At 36.3% G+C, this 22,307-nt stretch overlaps 1 protein-coding gene across 2 annotated transcripts in view; it reads right to left on the bottom strand.

The window, feature by feature from the left end:
• Positions 1 to 952: 952 nt before the first annotated feature.
• The window catches only part of TSC22D2 (TSC22 domain family member 2), a gene marked incomplete at both ends in the record, with an annotated part of 53,580 nt that continues 32,225 nt past the window's right edge, over positions 953 to 22,307 (bottom strand). For both annotated transcript variants that reach the window (XM_080696233.1, XM_080696234.1), the window contains 2 exons: positions 953 to 1,213; positions 1,900 to 1,951. In XM_080696233.1, coding sequence (XP_080552359.1) covers positions 953 to 1,213; positions 1,900 to 1,951 — 313 coding nt within the window. The remainder of the gene's footprint in view (positions 1,214 to 1,899; positions 1,952 to 22,307) is intronic.

Here is a 22,307-nt window from a genome sequence, read left to right as displayed (position 1 = left end):
ATGTGCATTATAAAAAAAAAACAAAACAAAACTCCATTACACAGCTTTGCTTCTTTGGTTACAAAGTAGGTTGAACAATTTCACAGCTTTTTATTCCCAACCGAAACAAAAAAGTCATACGAAATGTTGAAAAGCAGAGGAATCGTGGCAATTTCTCTATTAGAAAGTAGAAACAAATGAACAAAGTTTTCTTCATCAAAATAGCCCAATTATTTATTATATCACAATAACTGGTGACTACCTGTACAGTTGCACTATGTTCTCATACTTACACTATACAAAATTTACATTCAAGCTGGGTCTTTGCTACTGAAAATAAATACCAAAGGTAAATTGCCATTAGTGTTAGAAATATGCCAGGATTCTTTTGTTCAATTATTGCCTAAACGTTTTATCTATTAAACACAATCCTGTCTTTCCTTTACTGATACTTATTAATTATTCAAAAAATTAAAAAAGTTCTGTGACATTGTTCATGTACATTATGAAAATAGCAGCCCTGTAATAAATAAAACACAAATAAATGAAAACTTATGTAGGCAAATGTTTACTGATATTGAAAGAAAAGTGGCTCTTTAGATGAACTGTTATTTATAATGTGATAGGAAGGCTCAAGGTAAATCCATGGGTCATAGGAAACATGGGAGAGCCATCAAAACTCTTTAAAGACCCTAACTCATGCGCACCAGGTAAAATGCAGACTCTGCTTGCTTTAATAATCCCATCTATTATTCTCCTTGTGTACTGATGACATAGAACTGGACATCAAGAGCGCTGCATGACATCTTAAGAGAGAGAGAAAAAGCTCTTGTAGGATGATTGTCTAATACTGAAAAGGCCAAACACACAACCAAAGCATGGCTACTTGCTTTCGTATAAAGTGGAAAGAACACCAGTGGCACACAAGGACAGATTGCTTTCAGTTTTTTCCTTAATGAGGCTTAGGAAAGCTTTATGCTGAGGAGACATTCGGCTGCTGTGGAGGTTGCGTTGGCTGCGGAGGCTGTGCTATCACTGCTTGCTGTTGAGAAGTGCTACCAGGATTGGCCTGTTGGCCTGGGAGCTGGGATAATTGATCATTGTTTGAAAGAGATTTTAACAGTGCATTTTCTCGTTCAAGTAAAGAGTTTCTTTCAACTAATTCTTTTATTTGTTCCTTTAGAACTTCCACTTCTTCTCTTACTGCATACATCAAATGGCTTTTCACCAGATCCTGTGAAAAACAAAATTGGGAATGTCAAGAATAGTGGAAGGGAAAGGTGAAGCTATTTGGTTCTAGCCTACCTGGCGCCCTAAAAACACACTATTTTTAAAATTAGTATTTCTGTTCTTGCTTTTAATGTTTCAACGGAAAGATGTCTGATATTAAACTAGTCAGAAAGCTAGAGACAAAATAGTCGTAATTTCCAACTTTAAACTTTAGGATTTTTATTACAGTTCTAGACTAACAGTCCTTATTTATAGCTTATCCATACTTTTAATATTGAATCAAAATATCTTATATAATATGAACAAAATATCTATAAGGGAACAACAAAAAATCGATATCAATAGCATTGGCCAGAACCTGAAAAATGTCTGCTCATAATGCTCAGTGAGACCATGCCCATGATGACCAGAGGAGGAGGATGTTCAATTGAGAACACACTGCCTGTGATTACATATATGCCCCTTCAAAGGCCTTTAATGCATAAAATGTGGGTGTTCAAATGGGAGAAATTGGGTGGTACCGCTAGACTAAAATTTCTCAATGTTCTAGAATCTTTAACTAAATCTATCAAAAATATAATTTATCTTTGATTTAGGGAAATTAGGTGTTTGTTATCTAGAATTGATAGGAACCAAGTACTCTATACAACCAACAAACTATGCAAGGAGGGAACTATTAATTTTACTTACCATTGCTTGTTCTATTTTGTTGTCAATGGCTACAACACCTCCCCCAGATGCACTGGAAAAAATTAGAATATTTCATTAAATTATTCTAAAAAAATTTAACCTCCCTTCCAACCTCAAATAATGTAAAAGACAATTGTGTTTACTTAAAATCAAGATGATAAAATGGCTTAAGTATATTCTCACAATTTGTCTCGGAGTTCTAACTTTTCAAATTAAGGTCTCAGTAAACAGAGAACTTCTCAAATTCTTTTGTAAGTTCCAACATTGATAATTGTCTATGATACCCAAATGCTACTTCAAAAATAATTCCCTTGCCGGGCGTGGTGGCGCATGCTTGTAATCCCCACACTTGGGAGGCGGAGACAGGAGGATCGCGCTGGTTTGGAGCCAACCTTGCTGGCTTAAGAGACCCTGTTTCCAAATAAAAAATATAAAATAGGTCGAGGAGTGTAGCCCGGCAATAGAAGAGCTTCCAGGAACCCCAGTACCACCAAAAAAAAAAAAAAAAAAAACAAACAAACAAAAAAAAACACCCAATTTTATTCAGTAGTTCTCTCTTTAGCAGTCTTTAAGGACACATTTTGAGTGAGCAGTACCCTTTCCTTATCTCTTAAAATTCACTAACAAAGTATAAATTCTAATCATCTTTCCTGTGAAAATCCCACTGATTATTATATCAAAACAATAACTATTCTATACATTTTTATATGTTAACATCTGTTTTTTTTTTTTAAATTTGTAGAGATGACTTCAACAAACAATTCAGAGGACTTTTGGGCAGGGCTGGTAAACTCAGTATTCTGGCAGATCTATATTCTTTGATTATTATGTTATTTTTGCTGGCAAAAATCACCTCCTAATAAGGCACATGGTTTAGACCAGTTTTCCTGAAAATAACTGAAAGTAGCCTAGTCAGTAAGTACACCCCAAATTCAAATATCACTTCAGCATTTGTGTCATAATGATATAGAAGGTTGAATAATGGTCTTCAGTGGACCATTAATATTTCCAAGTTTTTAGAAAGAGTGGCAAGAATCTATATTATCTTATTGATATTTTTATAAATTTTGAAAAAGAAATTTTTGAAAGTATTCTTGTGAAGTAAAATCTTACATTTTATTGTATTAATACAAAGAGGTCTTTAAGGCATTTTAATGCAAAACATTACCATATACTCATAAAATATAGCCCACTTGAGATTTTGATACTTAAGTATATGAGACTATTTACACTAAATTTTGTGGACCTTCAATGTTATATCAGATTGAGTCTCAGGTTACATTAGATTGATATCATTAGAAGTAATTGTGCCTTTTAGATCGTAACCCAAGTAGGCCTGGCTGGAATCTTGGTTCTCCTACTTGCTGCCTGTGTAAACATAAGCAAATCACCTATTTAGCTTTTCTGGACATTTTACAGTTTTTCCGTCTAAAAATGAGTTGATGTCAATGCTTCAATAGACTTTCTACTTCTAAGTTCCTCAAAATCTGAATCAGTACATGGAAAACACTAAGTTTATTTGAGCATTAACTGTATTAATTGTAGCAGATTATTTCACTTTTTGCTGTTGTCATTTCTAAGATGAAGAAGGGCTCCATACACCTAATAATTGGAAAGGATATACAAAACATTACATATTTTGTAATGCTGGCTTTAAATGCTTGGAGAGAACTATGCAAAGTAACATGTAATTACAAAATACAGAGCTATATAAACTGTAAGGTGTTAGTGTTTAGTGCCAGAATGCATGTAAATCCAGTCACCACAAATATCAATTGCACTGGAGCAAAAATGATGGTGACAGGCACTTAATTTAGCATTTGCTTGAGTACTGCAAATTAAAATTTTTATATTTTATTTCTACCAGTAAAGACTGAATTTTTCATGACTTAAGAGATTCTATTCCTTCAAAACATTTAAATACTTTAAAATGTCAACTTTATCATCAGTTTTAAACCTTAACAAGCAATTGGAAAAAGAAATGTAAAGGTTTAATGCTTCTTTTTTTGGAGGAGGGGTTTGAATTCTGGGGATAGAAACCACGGGCACTCTACATCCAAGCTATACCCCCAGTCATTTTTATTATTTTTATTTTAAAAACAAGGTCTTGCTAAGTTATTGACATTGGCCTTGAACCAGCGATCCCCCTGCCCTCCTCCAGCATCCCAAGTACTGGGATTACAGATGTACACCACCATGCGTGGATATTTTTTCTTTCCTTTTTTTCACCCCAGCACTGGGGATCAAACCCAGGGGCATTTTTCCTCCGAGCTATACCCCAAGCCCTATTTTTTATTCTTTATTTTGAAACAGGATCTCACTAAGTTGCAGAGGACCTCACTAAGTACCTGAGGCTAGCACTGAACCTGTGATCCTCCTGTCTCAGCCTCCCAAGTACTGGGATTACAAGCATGAACCACTATACCCAACTCATTCTTTTTTTTTTTAATGGTTAAAATAAGTCAGTACATTTCCAAATCCTTCCTGTAGCTAAGGAATAATTATCACGCTATTCTTTGAATATTAATTTAACAAACTTTTCCCCCTACTGATCTTTTACAGTTACAGAGAAAATGGGTAACAACGTATGAATGGATAATGCTGTAGATACATATCCCTTAAAAGGTATTAATATATCAATTTTTGTGAGCACTGTAACAGAATTAAATTAGTCACAGATATAATGATATCATTATAAAGTAATGACCTTTGCCTATTTTATAGGCTGCTATTCAATAACTTAATGCAGAGGTCTCAAGTTAGGATGCACAGAGTGATCTGGGAGTCTGGTAACAACACAGGTGGCTGGGCTCCATTTCAGAATTTCTTTTTTATTTTTTATGTATTTATTTTGGTGGTACTGGGGGTAGAACCCAGAGGCTTTCTACCTCTGGGCTATGCTCCCAGACATATTTTATATTTTATTTGGAAACAGGGTATCTAAGTCGCTAAGAGCCTCACTAAGTAGCTGAGGCTGGCTTTGAACCTGTGCGATCCTCCTGTCTCAGCCTCCCAAGCACTGGGATTACAAACATACGCCACCACGCCCGGCCCACTTCAGAATTTCTGATTGGGTAGGTATGGGGTGGGGCTCAGAAGTTTACATTAAAAAATTTTTTTTATTGGTGCATTGTAGTCATCCCATTCCTTCACGAGGAAGGATGAGCCCTCCTTCCCATGCTTGGCTTAGTGATTGACTTTGATATATTTAAGTACATCATGTGCTTTAGAGAGTTTTCCTCTTTCCCTTCCCATCCCCTCAGTTGGGTTGCCTTATTTGCTCCTCTATAGGATCTCCTTCTTCATCTAGAGTTCCTCCTGTTACCCATTTCTCCTTAGCTTTTGCATATTAGGGAAAACATCCTATTTCTTCTTTTTCATGACTGACCAATCTCACTTAGCATAATGTCTTCTAGTTCTATCCATTTCCCTGTAAATGATGTAATTGTGTTTTTTTAAATGGCTGAGTAAAATTCCATTGTGTACATATCCCACAGTTTTGTAATCCATTCATTTGTTGATGGACATCTTGGCTGGTTCCATAGTTTGGCAATGGTGAATTGTGCAGCTATGAACATAGATACAGGAGTTTGCATTTCTAATGAGTTCCCAGATGCTGCTGATTCTGCTGCTTGACCATGCTTGAGAACACTGGCTTATAGAGTGAAAGGCACAGGGGAAAGGAAGAAAGGGAAGAAACCTCCACCTTTTATGGTCTCTTTTCTTCTTATAGTTCCCCTGGCCCACTGTATTATGGCCTTACATAACTATCTGCAATCTAAGATATGCTTTCAAATTTCCTGACTTTGCAGAAAATGCTCCCTCAGTTGAAAATGCTTACATAGTTTCAGTTCATGCAGCTATCTTTTACTTGTCTCTTAACATGCCCCAGCACCATCATTTCTGTAATATTTTTAAATTTTCTAACATAAAGTCAATTATTCATTTCATCCTTCCTAAGGTCCACTAACATTTTTTGGTGGGTGCTGAGGGTTGGACACAGGGGTATTCTACCTCTGAGCTACATCCCAGCCCTCTTTATTTTCATTGTCAAACAGGGTCTCGCTAGGTTGGTCAGAATCTCACTAGGTTGCCAATGCTGGCTTCGAACCTGTGATCTTCCTGTCTCAGCCTCTCAAGTATTGGAATTACTGGCATGCACCATCATGCCTTACTTCTTTATAGTACAGAAAAAAGAAAGCAAATTCTAGCTTCTCCATATACTCATACTGTATGAATTCTTAAAAAATATTCAACTTTTATAGATTTAATTTTTTCATCTAAAATAAGAATTATATGCCTTAATTAATAAAATCCTTTTGAGGATTAAATGAGTTTAAACAATAGCTGGAGCTGGGCGTGGTGGCATACGCTTGTAATCCCAGCATTCTGGAGGCTGAGACAGAAGGATCGCGGTTCGCAGACAGCCTCAGCTACTTAGTAATGCCCCCCGCAACTTAGTGAGACCCTCTTTCAAAATAAAGAATAAAAAAATAGGGCAGGGGTGTAGCTCGGAGGTTGAATGTCCCTGGGTTTCATCACCAGACCTACAACAACAACAACAACAACAACAACAACAACAACAACAACAAACATAAACAAACAATAGCTGGTATATCGTTACTAGCATACTGAGCATTCAATATATGGTAGTGACAGACAGGCATGGTGGTACATGCTTGTAATCCCAGAACTTGGGGGGCTGAGACAAGAGGATCGAAGGTTAGAAGCCAGCCTCGGCAATTGAGTGAGACCCTCCGCAATTTAGTGAGACCCTGTTTTTTTTTTTGGGGGGGTACAGCTCTGGAGATGGAATCCAGGGGCATTTGACCTCTGAGCTATACCCCCTGCCCTTTTTTATTCTTTATCTTGAAACAGGGTCTCACTAAGTTGCGGAGGGCCTAAGTAGCTGAGGCTGTCCGCGAACCGCGATCCTCCAGTCTCAGCCTCCCGAATTCTGGGATTACAAGTGTGTGCCACCACGCCCAGCTCCTGTTTTTAAATAAGAAATAAAATCGATCAGGCTGGGGGATCATCTCAAAGGTAGAACGCCTCTGGATTCAATCCCCAGTGAGAGACACACACACACACACACACACACACACACACACACACACGCGCGCGCGCGCGACTAATTTTACTATTACTACACTACCAGTGCTGATCCTATTAGACTGAGCTTCTCGAGAAAGATTCTGTATCTTCACTTTTGTAAAGTGAACAACATGTTTGACACATAAGAGCTCACACGCATACTGAAAAGTAATTAGAAATGTGAGTCATCAGATTTGAAACACTTAATAGCTGATACTGGGAAGCTATTAAAATTTTTTTTGAATTTAGATAAATTAATAGTTTGAAAAGTACAGTTCTAAGCCAGGCATGGTGGTGCACACTTGTAATCCCAGTACTTGGGAGGCTGAGACAAAAGGATTGCAGGTTCGCTGACAGCCTTAGCTACTTAGAGTGAGGCCCTCTGCAACTAAGACCAGGCCCTGTTTCAAAATAAAGAATAAAAAATAGGGCTGGGAGTCTACCTTGGAGGTAGAATGCTCCTGAAATCAATTCCCAGTACTGCAGGAAAAAAAAAAATGTGTAGTTCTTGGACCAGAAGCATCCACATTGCCTGGGAACTTGCTAGAAATGGAAATACTTGGATCCACTCTAGACACACTGAATTAGATACTCTTGAGATGGAGCCAGGTAATGTATTAAAAAAAAAGTCCTCCAGGTGATTATGATAAAAACTAAGTTTTGTGAACCAATGCTTTAAGTAGGCAGATTTATAATAAAAATACCAGAGCCAGAACATGGCTTATAAATAGTTTCAATGAGGGTAGTAAGGTGTATTCTATGGTAATCAAAGTTAATGTAGTCGGGAGTGGTGGCACAAGCTTGCAATCCCAGCGTAAGGGAGGCTGAGACAGGAGGATCACGGTTCACAGACAGCCTCAGCTACTTAGTGAGGCCCTTTGTAGCTCAATGAAACCTTGTTTCAAAATAAAGAATAGCTGGGCATGGTGGCGCACACTTGTAATTCCAGCATTTGGGAAGCTGAGACTGGAGGATCGTGGTTTGCGGACAGCTTTAGCTACTTAGTGAGGCCCTCTATAACTTAGGGAGACCCTGTTTCAAAATAAAGAATAAAAAAATAGGGCAGGGAGCATAGCTTGGCAGTCGAATACCCCTGGGTTCCATCCCCAACCCCGCAACCCCCCCCCCCCAAAAGAATAAAAAAACAGGGCTGGGGGCTGTAACTTGGAGGTAGAAAGGCCCCTGGGTTGCATTCACAGTACTGAAAAAAAAAAAAAAAATAAGAGAGAGAGAGAAGGGGGAGGATGTAAAAAGGATAATTTCCCTTCAAGTTTGCTTCCTTCACCTAATGTTATAGTATTCCACCTTGTTGCTGTTGTTATTATTATTACTGCATTCACATCACATTTTTCTGGTTAATTTTAGTTTCTGAAATTTGGCTCCCTAAGGGAAGATTTCCTGTCTTACTTTTTAGTACTTCCAACATAGGATATATAATGAGGTAACCCCCAAAAAAGGTAGTAAGAAGATATGTTACTTTTTATATGTTAACTTTTTATTTACTGGAACTGCCCCAAAAGAACCAAATGAGCTTGTCTTAGCAACTTAGGAAGGCCCTCTGCAACTTGGTGAGACCTATATTAAAATTAAATACTTTTTTTATTTTTTGGTGGTACTCAGGGTGGAACCCAGGGGCTTTCTACCTCCCAGCTATAATCCCAGACCTATTTTCTATTTTATTTGGAAACAGAGTCTCACTAAGTTGCTGAGAGCCTCACTAAGTGGCTGGGGCTGGATTCGAACCTGTGTGATCCTCCTGTCTCAGCCTCCCAAGGGGGATTACAAGTATGTACCACCACACCTGGCTTGAACTTAACTGTTTAAATAAAGCCAATTACAATCACATTCACAGAAAGAGTATCAAGACCAGAGTGAGACAGCTTGTCTTTCCATCCTGCTCCCTTTTAATTCATCTCATCTAGTCACCCCCATAAGCTTTTGTTCCTTGGGTCTGCTTACTCTTATTCAGAGACATCACTTGCAAAATCACCAAGAAGAAAAGAGACCAGGAAAAGAACCTCTACAAGTTAAAAGATCAGTGAAGGCAAGGGCAATCTAACTTGAATTCACATTAAAAAAAAAAAAAAAAACTCTTGAGAAATCAACTTCTTTATTTGTAGTGATATGGACAGATAATAGCTACTTCTCTAAATAGAAAGGTGCAAATTTCTCTTTCCAAGTGGACACATTTTGACTACTATCTTCTGTCCTCCCCTCTATGGTATATACTAATTAACAAAGCAACAACGGAAAGCAAAAGCATAATTAATGACTACCAATTTTACGGCTGGCACAAACTATTTTAGTGAGTCCTTATAACTAGATTGAGCAATAATTTCATTTTATAAATGAGGAAACTGAGGCCAAGTGGCTTGTTCAAAGAAACAAGGCTAGGAACAGGATGCAAACCTACACTTAATATCAAAACATATACTTTTCCTTACATAACAGAATGAAAAAAACCCTCAACCATCTAGAATGACCTAAAATAAATCCCGAGTTGTATATATTATTGTTTTAACTAAGCACCAAGTGTTAGTTGTGAAACCATGGACCTAAAGATTACACCACATTAATAACATGCCATTTATCTGTCTAGCACATTCATAGAAGAGGTTCAGCTCTGAGAATAAGGGAGGCAACTTCTTAGAAAACACACTTGCTCAGCAATCATTGGATAGCCAATACAGTTTACCTATTTACTAAAAACTACAATGTTCTGGTTTGTTGGAAAGCTAAAGGTATCTTAAAATTATAAGTAATTACAAGTGGAAAATAAATATAATTACCTTGCTTCACTCAAAGACACTTAACTTTCTATATAGTTACAACCACAATTACAAATACACTGAAGGAACTCTTCAAATTACAGACTTAAATCTTTTGTAGTTAGAATTCCTTTGAGTTGGCAAATTTGATTCTTCTTGGCCAAGCCCCCTTTTGCAAACTAGGTAAAACTGATTCTTCATAAACACATGACTAGAAAGCCTCTCTTTTGGAGATCTGTCCTCAGAAATCACATACTGTTTCTAGCAAATCATCTATAATCTTCACTTAATGTTATATAAAAGATATAACATCATTACTACTAAAATGAATTAATTCTAACTTAACATTTTGCCTGTTCTCTAAATAAATGTATGTTTGTTTTTTACAGAAAAAAGAAATAAGAAGTTTCTGATTACAAAGGGTAAATGTAATGAATCTATAGTTAAGCAAGCTTGTGAAGGTAAAATATAATTTAAAAAACCCACCAGTCTTCTGTAAGAGGGGACTAAAAATATTTAGTTTAACATAAGAACAAGTAACACTCATTTGGAAAGAGTCTAAGTGAGTAAAATTAATTTGATACAGACTTAGTCTCTGGCCAAATGCAAGACTTAGAGTTAAGAATAAACTGTTAGATGAAACTACTAGTAAATTAAGCTAAGAATTCAATAATCTTAAGTATTCTGATTACAGACCATAAACTCTATAAATATAAATAATCTGCTTAACTTCATGATTAATTTTTTTTTGGTGGTCCTGGGGGTGGAACCCCCAGAGGCTTTCTACCTCTGGGCTATACTCCCAGACCTATTTTATTTGGAAACAGGGTCTCATTAAGTTGCTGAGAGCCTCATTCAGTAGCTGAGGCTGGCTTTGAACCTGCGCGATCCTCCTGTCTCAGCCTCCCAAGCACGGGGATTACAAGCGTGCGCCACCACGCCCAGCTTAATTTCATGATTAAAATTCTCCAAAAAAATACCCCATATTTTTATTCTTAGTAAAACAAAATGTGGATTTTAAAGCTATTATTTATCCAGAGCAAGCATAGATAAGATGGCTACCTACAAAATACAAAACTGACATTATTTTCTCAAGTAACTGGTAAAAGCTTTTACCAAAAAATAAAAAGTACTTATGTAATGAATGATACTGTTAACATTTTCTACTTTGTTCACCAATGCTTCCCATCACATTTTGTTTCCATCTAGTTTATTTATGCCAAATTACTGGCCAGGAAAAAAAAACTGCAAAGAGTACACCTGTAGTGGACTGTATTATATCAACTTCCTGCTTCTGGCATTGTACTACTGTCACACAATAGGAAAAATTGGATGAAGAGTACATGGGACCTCCCTGTTTTTTTATTTTTGCAATTTCTTGTGAACATTTAATTATGTCAAAATAATTTTTTAAAGTTGTATTCATATGGTAAAGTCAACTATATTGTTTGTTTATTAAGGGCCTCAGAAAAGCTAATTTAAAAATGTCTTTAACATTCTGGGGTGGGAGAGGCCTATCTATAGCTATATCCTGGAAAAAATAAATATATAAAACTTCTTTAATAATTCTCTTAACAAATAAAGCACTTCTAGAAATCTGTTAGACTAAAAGTCCAAAAGAAAAATGAATTCACACTAGCAGTTAACATGAAAAAATAATCATTATTCTAATCATAATAAAAATACAGATAAGAGCTATAATGTAATACCCTTTTCTAACAGATTTTCCACTCAACTCTCTCTCCCTTATTTATTCACTCTTTTAGCCAATAATCCTTTATCTGAGAATGTTATCCTATATATACTCTATCTGCTAGAAGTGAATTTGCACAGCAATGTCACAATTACATCCAAATATTTCAAATAAATTTAAAAAGGTTAATTAATATTCTATTATTTCAAGTTAAACAATAAATACTGGAAGAAAATGAATCACATTTACTTAAATGATTTTAAGCACTATCTAGTTTTTTCTTATTAGACAAATATTAAGGAAGATATGTCATGATGCAAAGACTTATTTCTTTCCTTTGTGTCAAAATGCAACAAGGAGCCGGGCATGGTGGCGCATGCTTGTAATCCCAGCACTAGGGAGGCGGAGACAAGAGGATCACGCTGGTTCGAAGCCAGCCTTGCTGGCTTAAGAGACCCTGTTTCCAAATAAAAATATAAACAATAGGTCTGGGAGTGTAGCCTGGAGGTAGAAGGGTTTCCAGGAACCTCAGTACCACCAAAAAAAAAAAAAAAAAAAAAAAAGCAATAAGGAACGGGTAGGAGGAGAGCAGCATTTTTGCCAGATTTTCTTGAGTTGACTATACTATTTACATAGCAGCCAACTAGGTAATTTGATCATAGATTACTGCAGAGTGAAGCATCCATATCAAGGGATGGTATGTAAATCATTTCCTAGAGACTAGGAAATATGTATGACTGACCACCACCTGTACTTGGATGTATACTGGTGCCTTAGAGAAAAAAGAGGGAGAGAATTTCAAATTTCAACTGATTTCTAGCTCATAACACCTAACACAAAAGCCTAAATAATGTTAATTATACAGAAAAGATATAAAGCAGAGAGCATGAATTTCCATATTTCATTCTAGAAATTGTAAAAACAATACTTTAGTCTTAATGGGATAGAAGCAATCTTCCTGTCTCAGCTTCCCAAATGCTGAATTACAGGCCTGTGTGCCATCACTCCTAGCTTACAATTTTCAATACTGATTTTAAAGGAGGGACCCTCTTTCCTTGAAGATAATACTTTCTTTTTGGTGGTACTAGGGATTGAACCCTGGGCTTTATTTTGAAACAGGGTCTCACTAAGTTGGGAAGGCTCTCACTAAGTAGCTGAGGTTGGCCATGAACCTGCGATCTTCCTGTCTCAGCCTCCCCAAGTACTGGGATTATAAGCATGTGCCACCACACTTGGCAAAGGTAAAACTTTTAAATTAAAAAAAGACAGCCTCTCCAATTTTTAATATAATGAATATATTAAAATATGTAAGAGTTAAAATTATTTCAGCTAGGTTAGGAAAAAGATTAAGATGAAGGAGAAAGACTTCTAGTAAAAGGGACTATGATTAGTAGCTACTGTATAAGAGACCTTTAAAGGGTCAACAATAGCATTTCCTTCCTCTACTATGGAAGAAATAGCATTTCTACTACCTAAAGTCCATGGGGATTTTTCATGGTATAACTGTATGCAAATGAACAAAATTAGAGAAAGAACATGACAGAAAATGTCAAAGAAAATAAAAAGAAAAACGTACAATGTTATTGTATTAACTTCAGAAATCAACAAGCAGTGGAGTATAGAACAAGCAGTGAGTTATAAAAACCCTATAGGTATAGCTAAATCCATTTAACCTTTTTAAAATTCAGAATTCTTCAGAGCGATGACATAAAAATGCCCCCCCATCAGTTAACTAGCTTACTAATGAAGCACCTTTATATTTATTTTAAGTCCTAACCTTTATATTCTTTAAATCACTTAAAATATCTCTTGAAATTTTTAACTGGGTATCTTTAACTCCTTGAGATCGTCTATACTTTTTTTTTCCACTCCTATTCTTTTTTCACATTTTTGCACTCTTTAATATTTCTATGGAAATTCTACCATTCTTTTATAAAAAGCTCTCAGATCAAATGTTTTCTATTCTGTAAGGACTTCCCTAAGCCTAACAAAATTAATAGTATTTATTTATTTATTTTGGTATTGGGGGTAGAACCCAGGGGCCTTCTACCTCGGCCTATACTCCCAGACCTATTTTTATATTTTATTTGGAAATAGGGTCTCACTAAGGTGCCGAGGACCTCACTAAGCTGCTGAGGCTGGCTTTGAACCTGTGATCCTCCTGTCTCAGGCTCCCAAATACTGGGATTACAAGCATGCGTCATCACGCCTGGCTTCAAAATTAATAGTATTACTGAATAGTAAGCCATGACCCACAGCACCTAACCCCATATATGCCATGTGTAATTAGTTTGTCTTTTACCAGACAAAACTCTTGTAGATGCTTGATAAAAATCTACCACAAGTCTGGCAGCCACCTACTAAAGAATGCACATGCTGTACAAGTCTGGACTCAAAGATTGTATACTTGAAATCTGAGTCCTAATGTCACTTGCTATTCTGATTCTATGGCCTCTTTTCCTAGGTCTAAAACAAAGCAGCCATATCAGATTGACCTCAAAGCAATTTCCTACTTTGTCTATAAGTAGTCTTTGGTATCTAAGAGACTAGGGTTATACTACCATCTCAATTATACTCAAAACAAATAACTAGGGCAATAATCTTTAATCTCTTCCCTTATTTTTAGTCTAAAGTTAAACTTGCCATATACTCTTCTAGGCAAACATCTAAGTCATACAAGGTTAAGTCAAATCCTACAAAAGCACAGGTTATGAATTCAAAACAAACGTCGCCTCTTATTTCCTATATACCCAAATCTTAGTAGCATTTACCTTTCTAATTGAGACTTAAACTGACAAACCCCACCATGTTTTCATCTACATAATAGCTGATATTCAACAAATATTGGTTGGAAGAATATGAAGTTGGGCAGCATCCATTAGTGGAAAGATCACTTGATGTGAAATTAGTAAGTGCTTATTGCAGCTTGGCCTCCCCTCAAGTAATTTCTTTTGGCAAATTATTTATATTGGAATGACTTTAGTTTCAGAGTTTTGTGGAATTCAGTGAAACCATGTGAACACTGTTGTTTTATTTTGGAAGGGTAAAGAGCTGTTTAGAGAGCAGTAACATTCAAGATAGGTCTTAGAAAAAAGTAATTTATGCAAGTAAAGGGAAAGCAGAAGCATAGACAGTATGACAATAAAAGATGCTTGGTGACAAGCATGAAGTAGTGTGTAAAGATTAAATAGGTGTGTGTGTGTGTGTTTGTGTGTGTGTGTATGAGTGTGTTACTGAGGATTGAACCAGGGGTGTTCTACCTCTAAGCTATAGCCTCAGGCTATTTTACTTTTTATTTTGAAACAGGGTCTCACTAAGTTGCTGAGGCTGGCCATGGCCCTATACTCCTCATATCTCAGTTTCCTAGGTACTAGGATCTCAGGTATGTGCCACCATGCCCAGTTCAAATAGTTTTTACAACTGAAGAGAGAATCTATGAGGATTAGAGAGATAAGGGAAAGGGACTTACCTCTGATGAAGAAAATGCCCAAGATGACTAGGGATTTTTAGCCTGGAGCATCTATGAGTTGGGAGATAGCTAGTATGTCATAATATGAAGGTGGACAGATTTGGGGGAGGGCTAAAGAGGGGGAGTGAGTGGTGGATACACCTGAGAATTTAGATGACAAAATGAGAAATTTTAAATTTCACTTGAAATGTAGTTCCTGGTGGAGAAATATAGAAAGAAGGTCACAGGAAATAAGTATCTAGAACTTTAGTCTCTGGCCGAGAAGTCTAGATTTAAGGCTTGTCAGAATGTGGTGCATGGCTCAAACTGTGGGAGAAGCTGAGTTTGTTCAAATAGTGAGAAGATAAGCTGGTCGTGGTGGCGAAAGCTTATAATCCCTGTGCTTGGGAGGCGGAGACAGGAGAATGGCGCAGGTTAGAAGCCAGCCGCACTGGCTTAAGAGACCCTGTTTCCAAATAAAAGTACAAAAAATAGGTCTGGGAGCATAGCCCGGAGGTAGAAGGGCTTCCAGGAACCCCAGTACCCCCCCCAAATATGTATGTATGTATGTGTGTGTGTGTGTGTGTGTGTGTGTGTGTGTGTATGTATGTATGTATGTATAACAGGTCTGGGAGTGTAGCCTGGAGGTAGAAGGGTTCTATCCCCAGTACCACCAAAAAAAAAAAAAAAAAAAAAAAAAAAAAGTGAGAAGATAAGTGGGGCCAAAACATTGGAGAAAACCAACATGTGAAGTATTAAGAAAAGCTGGGCTTGGGAAGGAACTATCCTTAGAAATGCTATTCCTTTCATCTAGTGGCTTCACATTTGTCTTTTCTTTCTTAAGCATTCTACATATTATTGCTTGTTTCCCTCCACTAAATAGTCATTCTTAAACAAATCCTTTCAATCCCATAGCTACAATAAGATATGAACAAAGTGAAATGAGACTAACCCTTTATATGCCCAAACGAAATACCTGTGAAGAAAATATCAATAATTTTACCCATTTATAGCTAGCATTTTCCATTTTCATTTATGTCCATTTCTTGAAGGTAGAGATGCTATATAAAATAGCTTTATAAAAATACCTACTTTTATGGACAATATGCATGACAAAGCAAAATTATAATAGGCTAGCTATTAGGATTGCATATCTAAAACCTAGCTTTTGTTCTTAGGTTAACTAATTTTTCTTTGCTACTTTATGTCCCTTGTTAATGTGTCCTCACAGTGAAGGGATAATAATAAAAAAAAAAAGGTTGTCAAAAGAATGTTTTGAAATAGGGTTAAACCCAGGAAAATAAGAGAATATCATGAAGGGTTTTTAATTTTTTTTTAATTTATTTTGTTTGCAGTACTGGGGATGGAACCAAGCGGCATTCTATCTCCAAGCTACACCTCCAGCCCTATATTTTATCTAGAAACAGGGTCTCACTAAGTAGCTGGGGCTGGCCGCAAACCCGGATTTTCCTGTCTCAGCCTCCCAAGTGCTGGGATTACAAGCATGAGCCACCACACCTGGCTTGAGAATATCATAAGTTATTTTAAAAGAGATAATTGCTTGATTCTCATTTAGACTAAAGAGGCATCACAATGCATAGTCATCCATCCTTAATTAAATGAACAGAATACTGTAATGGGGGTGGGGAATCTGGTCTTTATTATACTTTTAATTAATCAATGAATATTTAGCAATTGGCATGTTGAAAAATCTATATTGACTTAGCAAAGAAACACATTCAACAAATATAGACATTACTGATGTATGGCTGGAGGAGTAAAGCTAGGTTAGTGGCATAATTCCACCTAGTTTAAGTCACATTTGCTTTCTGCTTAATGTCAGAACAAGACATTCTTGGAGGCAAAGCAGTTTAAACGTTGCAGTTGTCTAAGAAGCTAAGTTCTCAAACAATAATAAAGTGTTAATAGCATAGGCTTTCAAAGCAGACAAGCTTTTTTATTTTTTATTTTATTTTTTTTCAGTACTGGGAATGGAACCCAAGGGCATTCTACCTCTGAGCTATACTCCCAGCCCTATTTTTTATTCTTTATTTGAAACAGGGTCTGAATTGCAGAGGGCCTCACAAAGTAGATGAGGCTGTCCTTGAACCGCGATCCTTCTGTCTCAGCCTCCCAAATGCTGGGATTACAAGCATGTGCCACCACGCCCGGCAAACTGACAAGCTATTTTAAAATAAGAACTTACCCAGTTACTGGTAAAGTGATCCTAGCAAGTTAACATACTGAAACCAGCATCAACTATAAAATAGGGTCACAGTTTTACCTATCTTAAAGAACTGCTGTTGCAGACTATGTGAGACTGTTTTACAATAGGAAACAATTAGTTTCTTCTGTTGTTTAGGTTAATTTGGACTTGGACTTAGACACTTTATAAGATTTACTTTCTTTTTTTTTTTTTTTTGGTGGTACTGGGGGTGGAACCCAGAGGCTTTCTATCTCCGGGCTACACTCCCACACCTATTTTATACTTTATTTGGAAACAGGGTCTCACTAAGTTGCTGAGAGTCTCACTAAGTAGCTGAGGCTGGCTTCGAACCTGCATGATCCTCCTGTCTCTGCCTCCCAAGCACGGGGATTATAAGCATGCGCCACCACGCCTGGCAAGATTTACTCTCTTACTGTATCTTAAATTATGTATTAAATAAAAGCTAAGCTACTATTCTAATCATAAAACAATTATTATTAGAATTAAAAAACAGGTTTTATAGTTATGTTTCACTCAAAAGAATTAAACAATCCTAGTTATCATACATTTACTTGATTTTTGTACTCTATCAGTCAACTGTTAAGGACTTATGGGAGTTAAAAATAGATGCTAATAAAAATGGTTCAACTTGAGATTTCAATTAACAACAGCTTATTAAATAAGCACAGCATTCCTAAGGACTGAACACTAATAAGGCTCTTATTGATCCTCTTTAGATTCTCAAAATTTCATTGTTTAGAATAAAATACTCTCAAAATTATGGTGAAAAAATTTCCCATCATCTACTAAATGTAGTAAGATTATTTCAACATAAAAGTTTTTAAAAAACTAAAAATATCCCAGGCCTTTCTTTAGCCTTATATAAAATTTCAACAGTATATATGAATAACAAAAAATAAAAACAGTAGGATAAAATGTTGCTTTGCTTTTAAACTACACAGTATCCTAGACAATCACTGCTTTAGAATCACATAATTCAAAAATGGATTTTGGTAGAACTCTAGGCAATAACAACAATACAGTTTAGATATAATGAATGATAAGAGTTGATGATAATCTATATACATCATATTGTGCACATTTTTTTAGGATGAATTCTTGATTTACATCATGACCTGAAATTTGTTACATCAGTTCAGAGATAAGACTGTCTTCTGAGATGGTATGCCCCACCTATAATCTTTCTGGTTTTCTTCCTTTCTTGCCAGTAGGCTTCGTACCCTCTGATTCTCCCATAAATAATTGTTTTTGTTGTCTTTATCAAATGTTCTCTCTGGAATTACACCTTAAAGGACTATGTACATGTCAAGGGTCTATTTATTATAATACTCTAATACATGCATAAAGAAAAATATGGAACATAATTTATAATATTTACTAGATTATCTAATGACATTTTGTAAGTCAGCACAAGCTGATGATGGGATTGTGTTGGGCTTAACATGCCCAACATGTTAAGAAATCTAAGAAATTAATCAGCTATTCAAATTATTAGAAACTAATAGATGTGTTTCACTGAAACACAGTAAAGCTGGGCTACCTGATCTAAGAAGCTTTTCTTCTCCCTGATAAAGATAGCTTTTAAAAAAAGCCAATAACCCTTTTATATGTTCCTTACCTTTGATTTTATTGTGAAAGAAGAAAGTGTAGCAGTTCCTACATGACACAGGCAACTGAAGTAAAATAAAAACTATGCCAGTGAAATTTACAAGTAATGTATGCTGATGACAGTGATGGCAAGGCAACAGAAAACTCAGGAAAAGTGGACTTTACCAATCTTTTGGATAAAAATGTTGACAAAGAGCTTTTCGTATTAGAATTGTGGATTCAGAAGAATCATTTATGAATCTAATAAAAGTTTTAAACTGTATAATCACATGCCATAAATGTCTATGCCTCAATCTCCCAACTGACCAATCTCACTCACCATTCAATCAGAATTGAATCTAAAAGGAAAATGAAGAAGAAACCAAAGGCCAAGAAGGCTTGTAGGTTTGGTCATGCCAGATAAGAAAGATAATTAAAACTGCCATGCCTTCAAGCTTATCTTACGAACAAGTGGAGGTTTTTAGTGAACTTAATAATGAACAATTAAAAGTAGGACCAGGTATGGTGGTGCACACTTATAATCCCAGTATTTGGGAGGCTGAGACAGAAGGGTTGCAGGTTTGAGGACAGCCTCAGCAACTTAGTGAGGCCCTCAGCAATAGTGAGACCCTATTTCAAGGGAAAAAGTACAATAGGCTGGGGTGCAGCTCAGAGGCAGAATGCCCAGGGGCAGAAGTTCCAACTTCAATACCTAAACAAAAAATAAATAAAAATAAAAGAAGTAGGAAAGACCTTCTAAGCAATGTCTCCTTATCCACTTTGGAAAAAGAACTTCAGAACTATGTTTTTATTAATATTACTTATTTCTATGGCCATAAAATGGAATCCATATTTTTTATTTGGGCAGCTATTAAAACAAAGATGTAATCAGACAACAAATCTAGTTCAGTATTTCTACAGTATCTTAGTACGGCTGTCTTTTATTTGTGAGTGATGACAATTATCAGATTTTTCTGCTTTACATTTTAAGATCCTCTGTTGCATATGAATGGTTTATAAAAGTTAAATAAGACCAGGATGGCAAAATAAAACACTACTGGAAACGTTCAAATGGTAGATGACAACTTAGAAGTATATTGTAGACATGATTCGAGCAAGGGAAAAGTACTAATAACTAAACAGATGACCACTAAATTCCCTTCCAACTCAAATTTATAATTCTAGATTTGTTTTTGTTATTTTTTGTAGTACTGGGGTTCCTGGACACCCTTCTACCTCTGGGCTACACTCCCAGACCTATTTTATACTTTTATTTGGAAACAGGGTCTCTTAAGCCAGAGAAGCTGGCTTCGAACCTCTGCGATCCTCCTGTCTCTGCCTCCCAAGTGCAGGGATTACAAGCGTGCGCCACCACGCCAGGCTTATAATTCTAGATTTGGAAGAGAGGCTCAGAGATGGTAATGAATAAAGCCCCTCTGAGAGGGGCTTTGGATCTAGCGTCATAGCCAGGTCTGAATTTCCAACTTCATCACTTAGAATATAACTTTGGACAAGCTATTTAGCCTCTTTGAAAAATCATTAATGAGACAGTTACTAGGACTCAGTGAGATAACGCACTGGTGTCTGTCACATGGTAAATTTTTACCTATGCAATTTGCATTGTAAGTTAGACTGGCCAAAATCTAAATATGCAATATTCATCAAACACTGACTTAGGTAATCTGGTTTGTACATTTGTTTCTTGCCTCTAACTGCATATAATAATATTTGACATTCTGTACAGATACCAAATTTTAAGATGATATTCAGAGAGACTTTAATATATTTAAATAATTATCAGGTGCTGGGGATACAATGCCAAATAAATATAACACTGAAGTTTATGATTTTTAGTACAAGAGATATCCAGGTTATCTATGTTATGTTAAAACAGGGCAAGATTTTTATATAATGTTTTGGGAGCAAATATCATCTAGGGTAAGGAAAAATGTTTATTAGAGAAAGTACTACAGCTAGGTAGAGAATTAAAGGACATGTTTTAAAAAAATGTTCCTGGGTGGGGGTCCAGATTAGAGTACTTGCCTAGCATGCATGAGGCCTGGGTTCAATCCTTAGTATAGCTTCCCCCCCACAAAAAGCTCCAAGTATAAAGACCAGTAGGTATGTTAGTAGGCACATTAGTCACATTAGAAAACTCAAAGACCAATTAGGTTGTTGCATCTCAACAGAAAAAAGGACAGTGCTCTGAATGGAGGTGAAAGCTATGGATAGACCGAAAAAACACTCAGTAGGCAGACTGGCAATACTTGTGATTAACTGACTGTGAGAGATCAGGGAAATGTAAGGGAAGAGATGCCTTATGCTAAAAGGCTGGAGTGCCTAGATCATATAAATGGCTTCCTACAGTGGAAAGCTGACACACAGAGCCATCTATACCATCTTAGTATATTGAAGAATGTGAGAAGAGAATCTGGAAGCATCCTGAGGACCCCAATAATATTTAGAAGAACAGATAACAGAAAAAGGCTACCAAGGAATATGAGGAAAAATAATCAATGAAACAATTTTATCAATTTCCTTATTTTCAATAAGAAAATCAGGAAGAAATGGCACCACAAAAGTAAAAATTTCAAACATAAGTCTAGAATAAAAAACCTATAAAGCATGTTATTAACTCTAGTTTTTAGTTAAAAACTACTAAAAGCTACTAAACAGCCATACTATTAACATTATTATATATACACATATATATGAAACATATATACGTAATAAAAGTCTGGAAGGGGATATGCAAACACTGAGACATCATGGTGGTGCACGCTTGTAATCCCAGCATTTGGGAGCCTGAGACAGGAGGATTGCACAGGTTTGAAGCCAGCCTCAGCTACTTAGGCTCTTGGCAACTTAGTGAGACCCTGTTTCCAAATAAAGTATAAAATAGGTCTGGGAGTATATCCCGGAGGTAGAAAGCCCCTGGGTTCCAGCCCAGTGCCACCAAAAACAAACAAACAAAACAAAACAAAAACAACAAACCAACCCAAACTTGGATTAGGTGTAATTGTTCTTATTTTATTGTTCAAATGTTTCAGTTTTAACTTTGAAAAAGACAAATATATTACTACTAAATACGTTGGGGTACAAATGCATTATCATTAAGCTGGGCATGGTGGTGTACACTTCTAGTACTTGGGAAGCTGAGACAGGAGGATCTGGGATCAGCTACCTAGTTAGGCCCTCTGCAACTTAGTGAGACCTTGTTTCAAAATAAAGAATAAAAAATAGGGCTAGGGTGTAGCTTGGAGGTAAAATGCCCCTGGGTTCAATCCCCAGCAGCACACACACACAAAAAGGACTTTAAAAATAGGATTTTCACATTCTAATGAGACTTCTGAAGTTGCCTTACATTTTTAACCATGCACTGAATAAAGTTTATACTTGATCTGCAAACATTATCAACTAAAGAACAAATTCTAATGGTTTTAATTTTTTCCTTATTTTAAGCCATATTTTTATTGTGGCCTTAACTTTAAATCATATTTAGAAACACAACTTTATTAAAAATTCTTAAAAATGGGGAAAAGGTTATAAGAGGGTTGGAGCCCATCTGAAAGTAAAATGAAACCAAGCAAA

The sequence above is a fragment of the Muscardinus avellanarius genome (genome assembly GCF_963383645.1).
Source record: "Muscardinus avellanarius genome assembly, chromosome: 5".
Classification (NCBI taxonomy): Eukaryota; Metazoa; Chordata; class Mammalia; order Rodentia; family Gliridae; genus Muscardinus; species Muscardinus avellanarius.
Note: the sequence above shows the minus strand (reverse complement) of the source record. Positions and strands in the feature narration are given on the sequence as shown.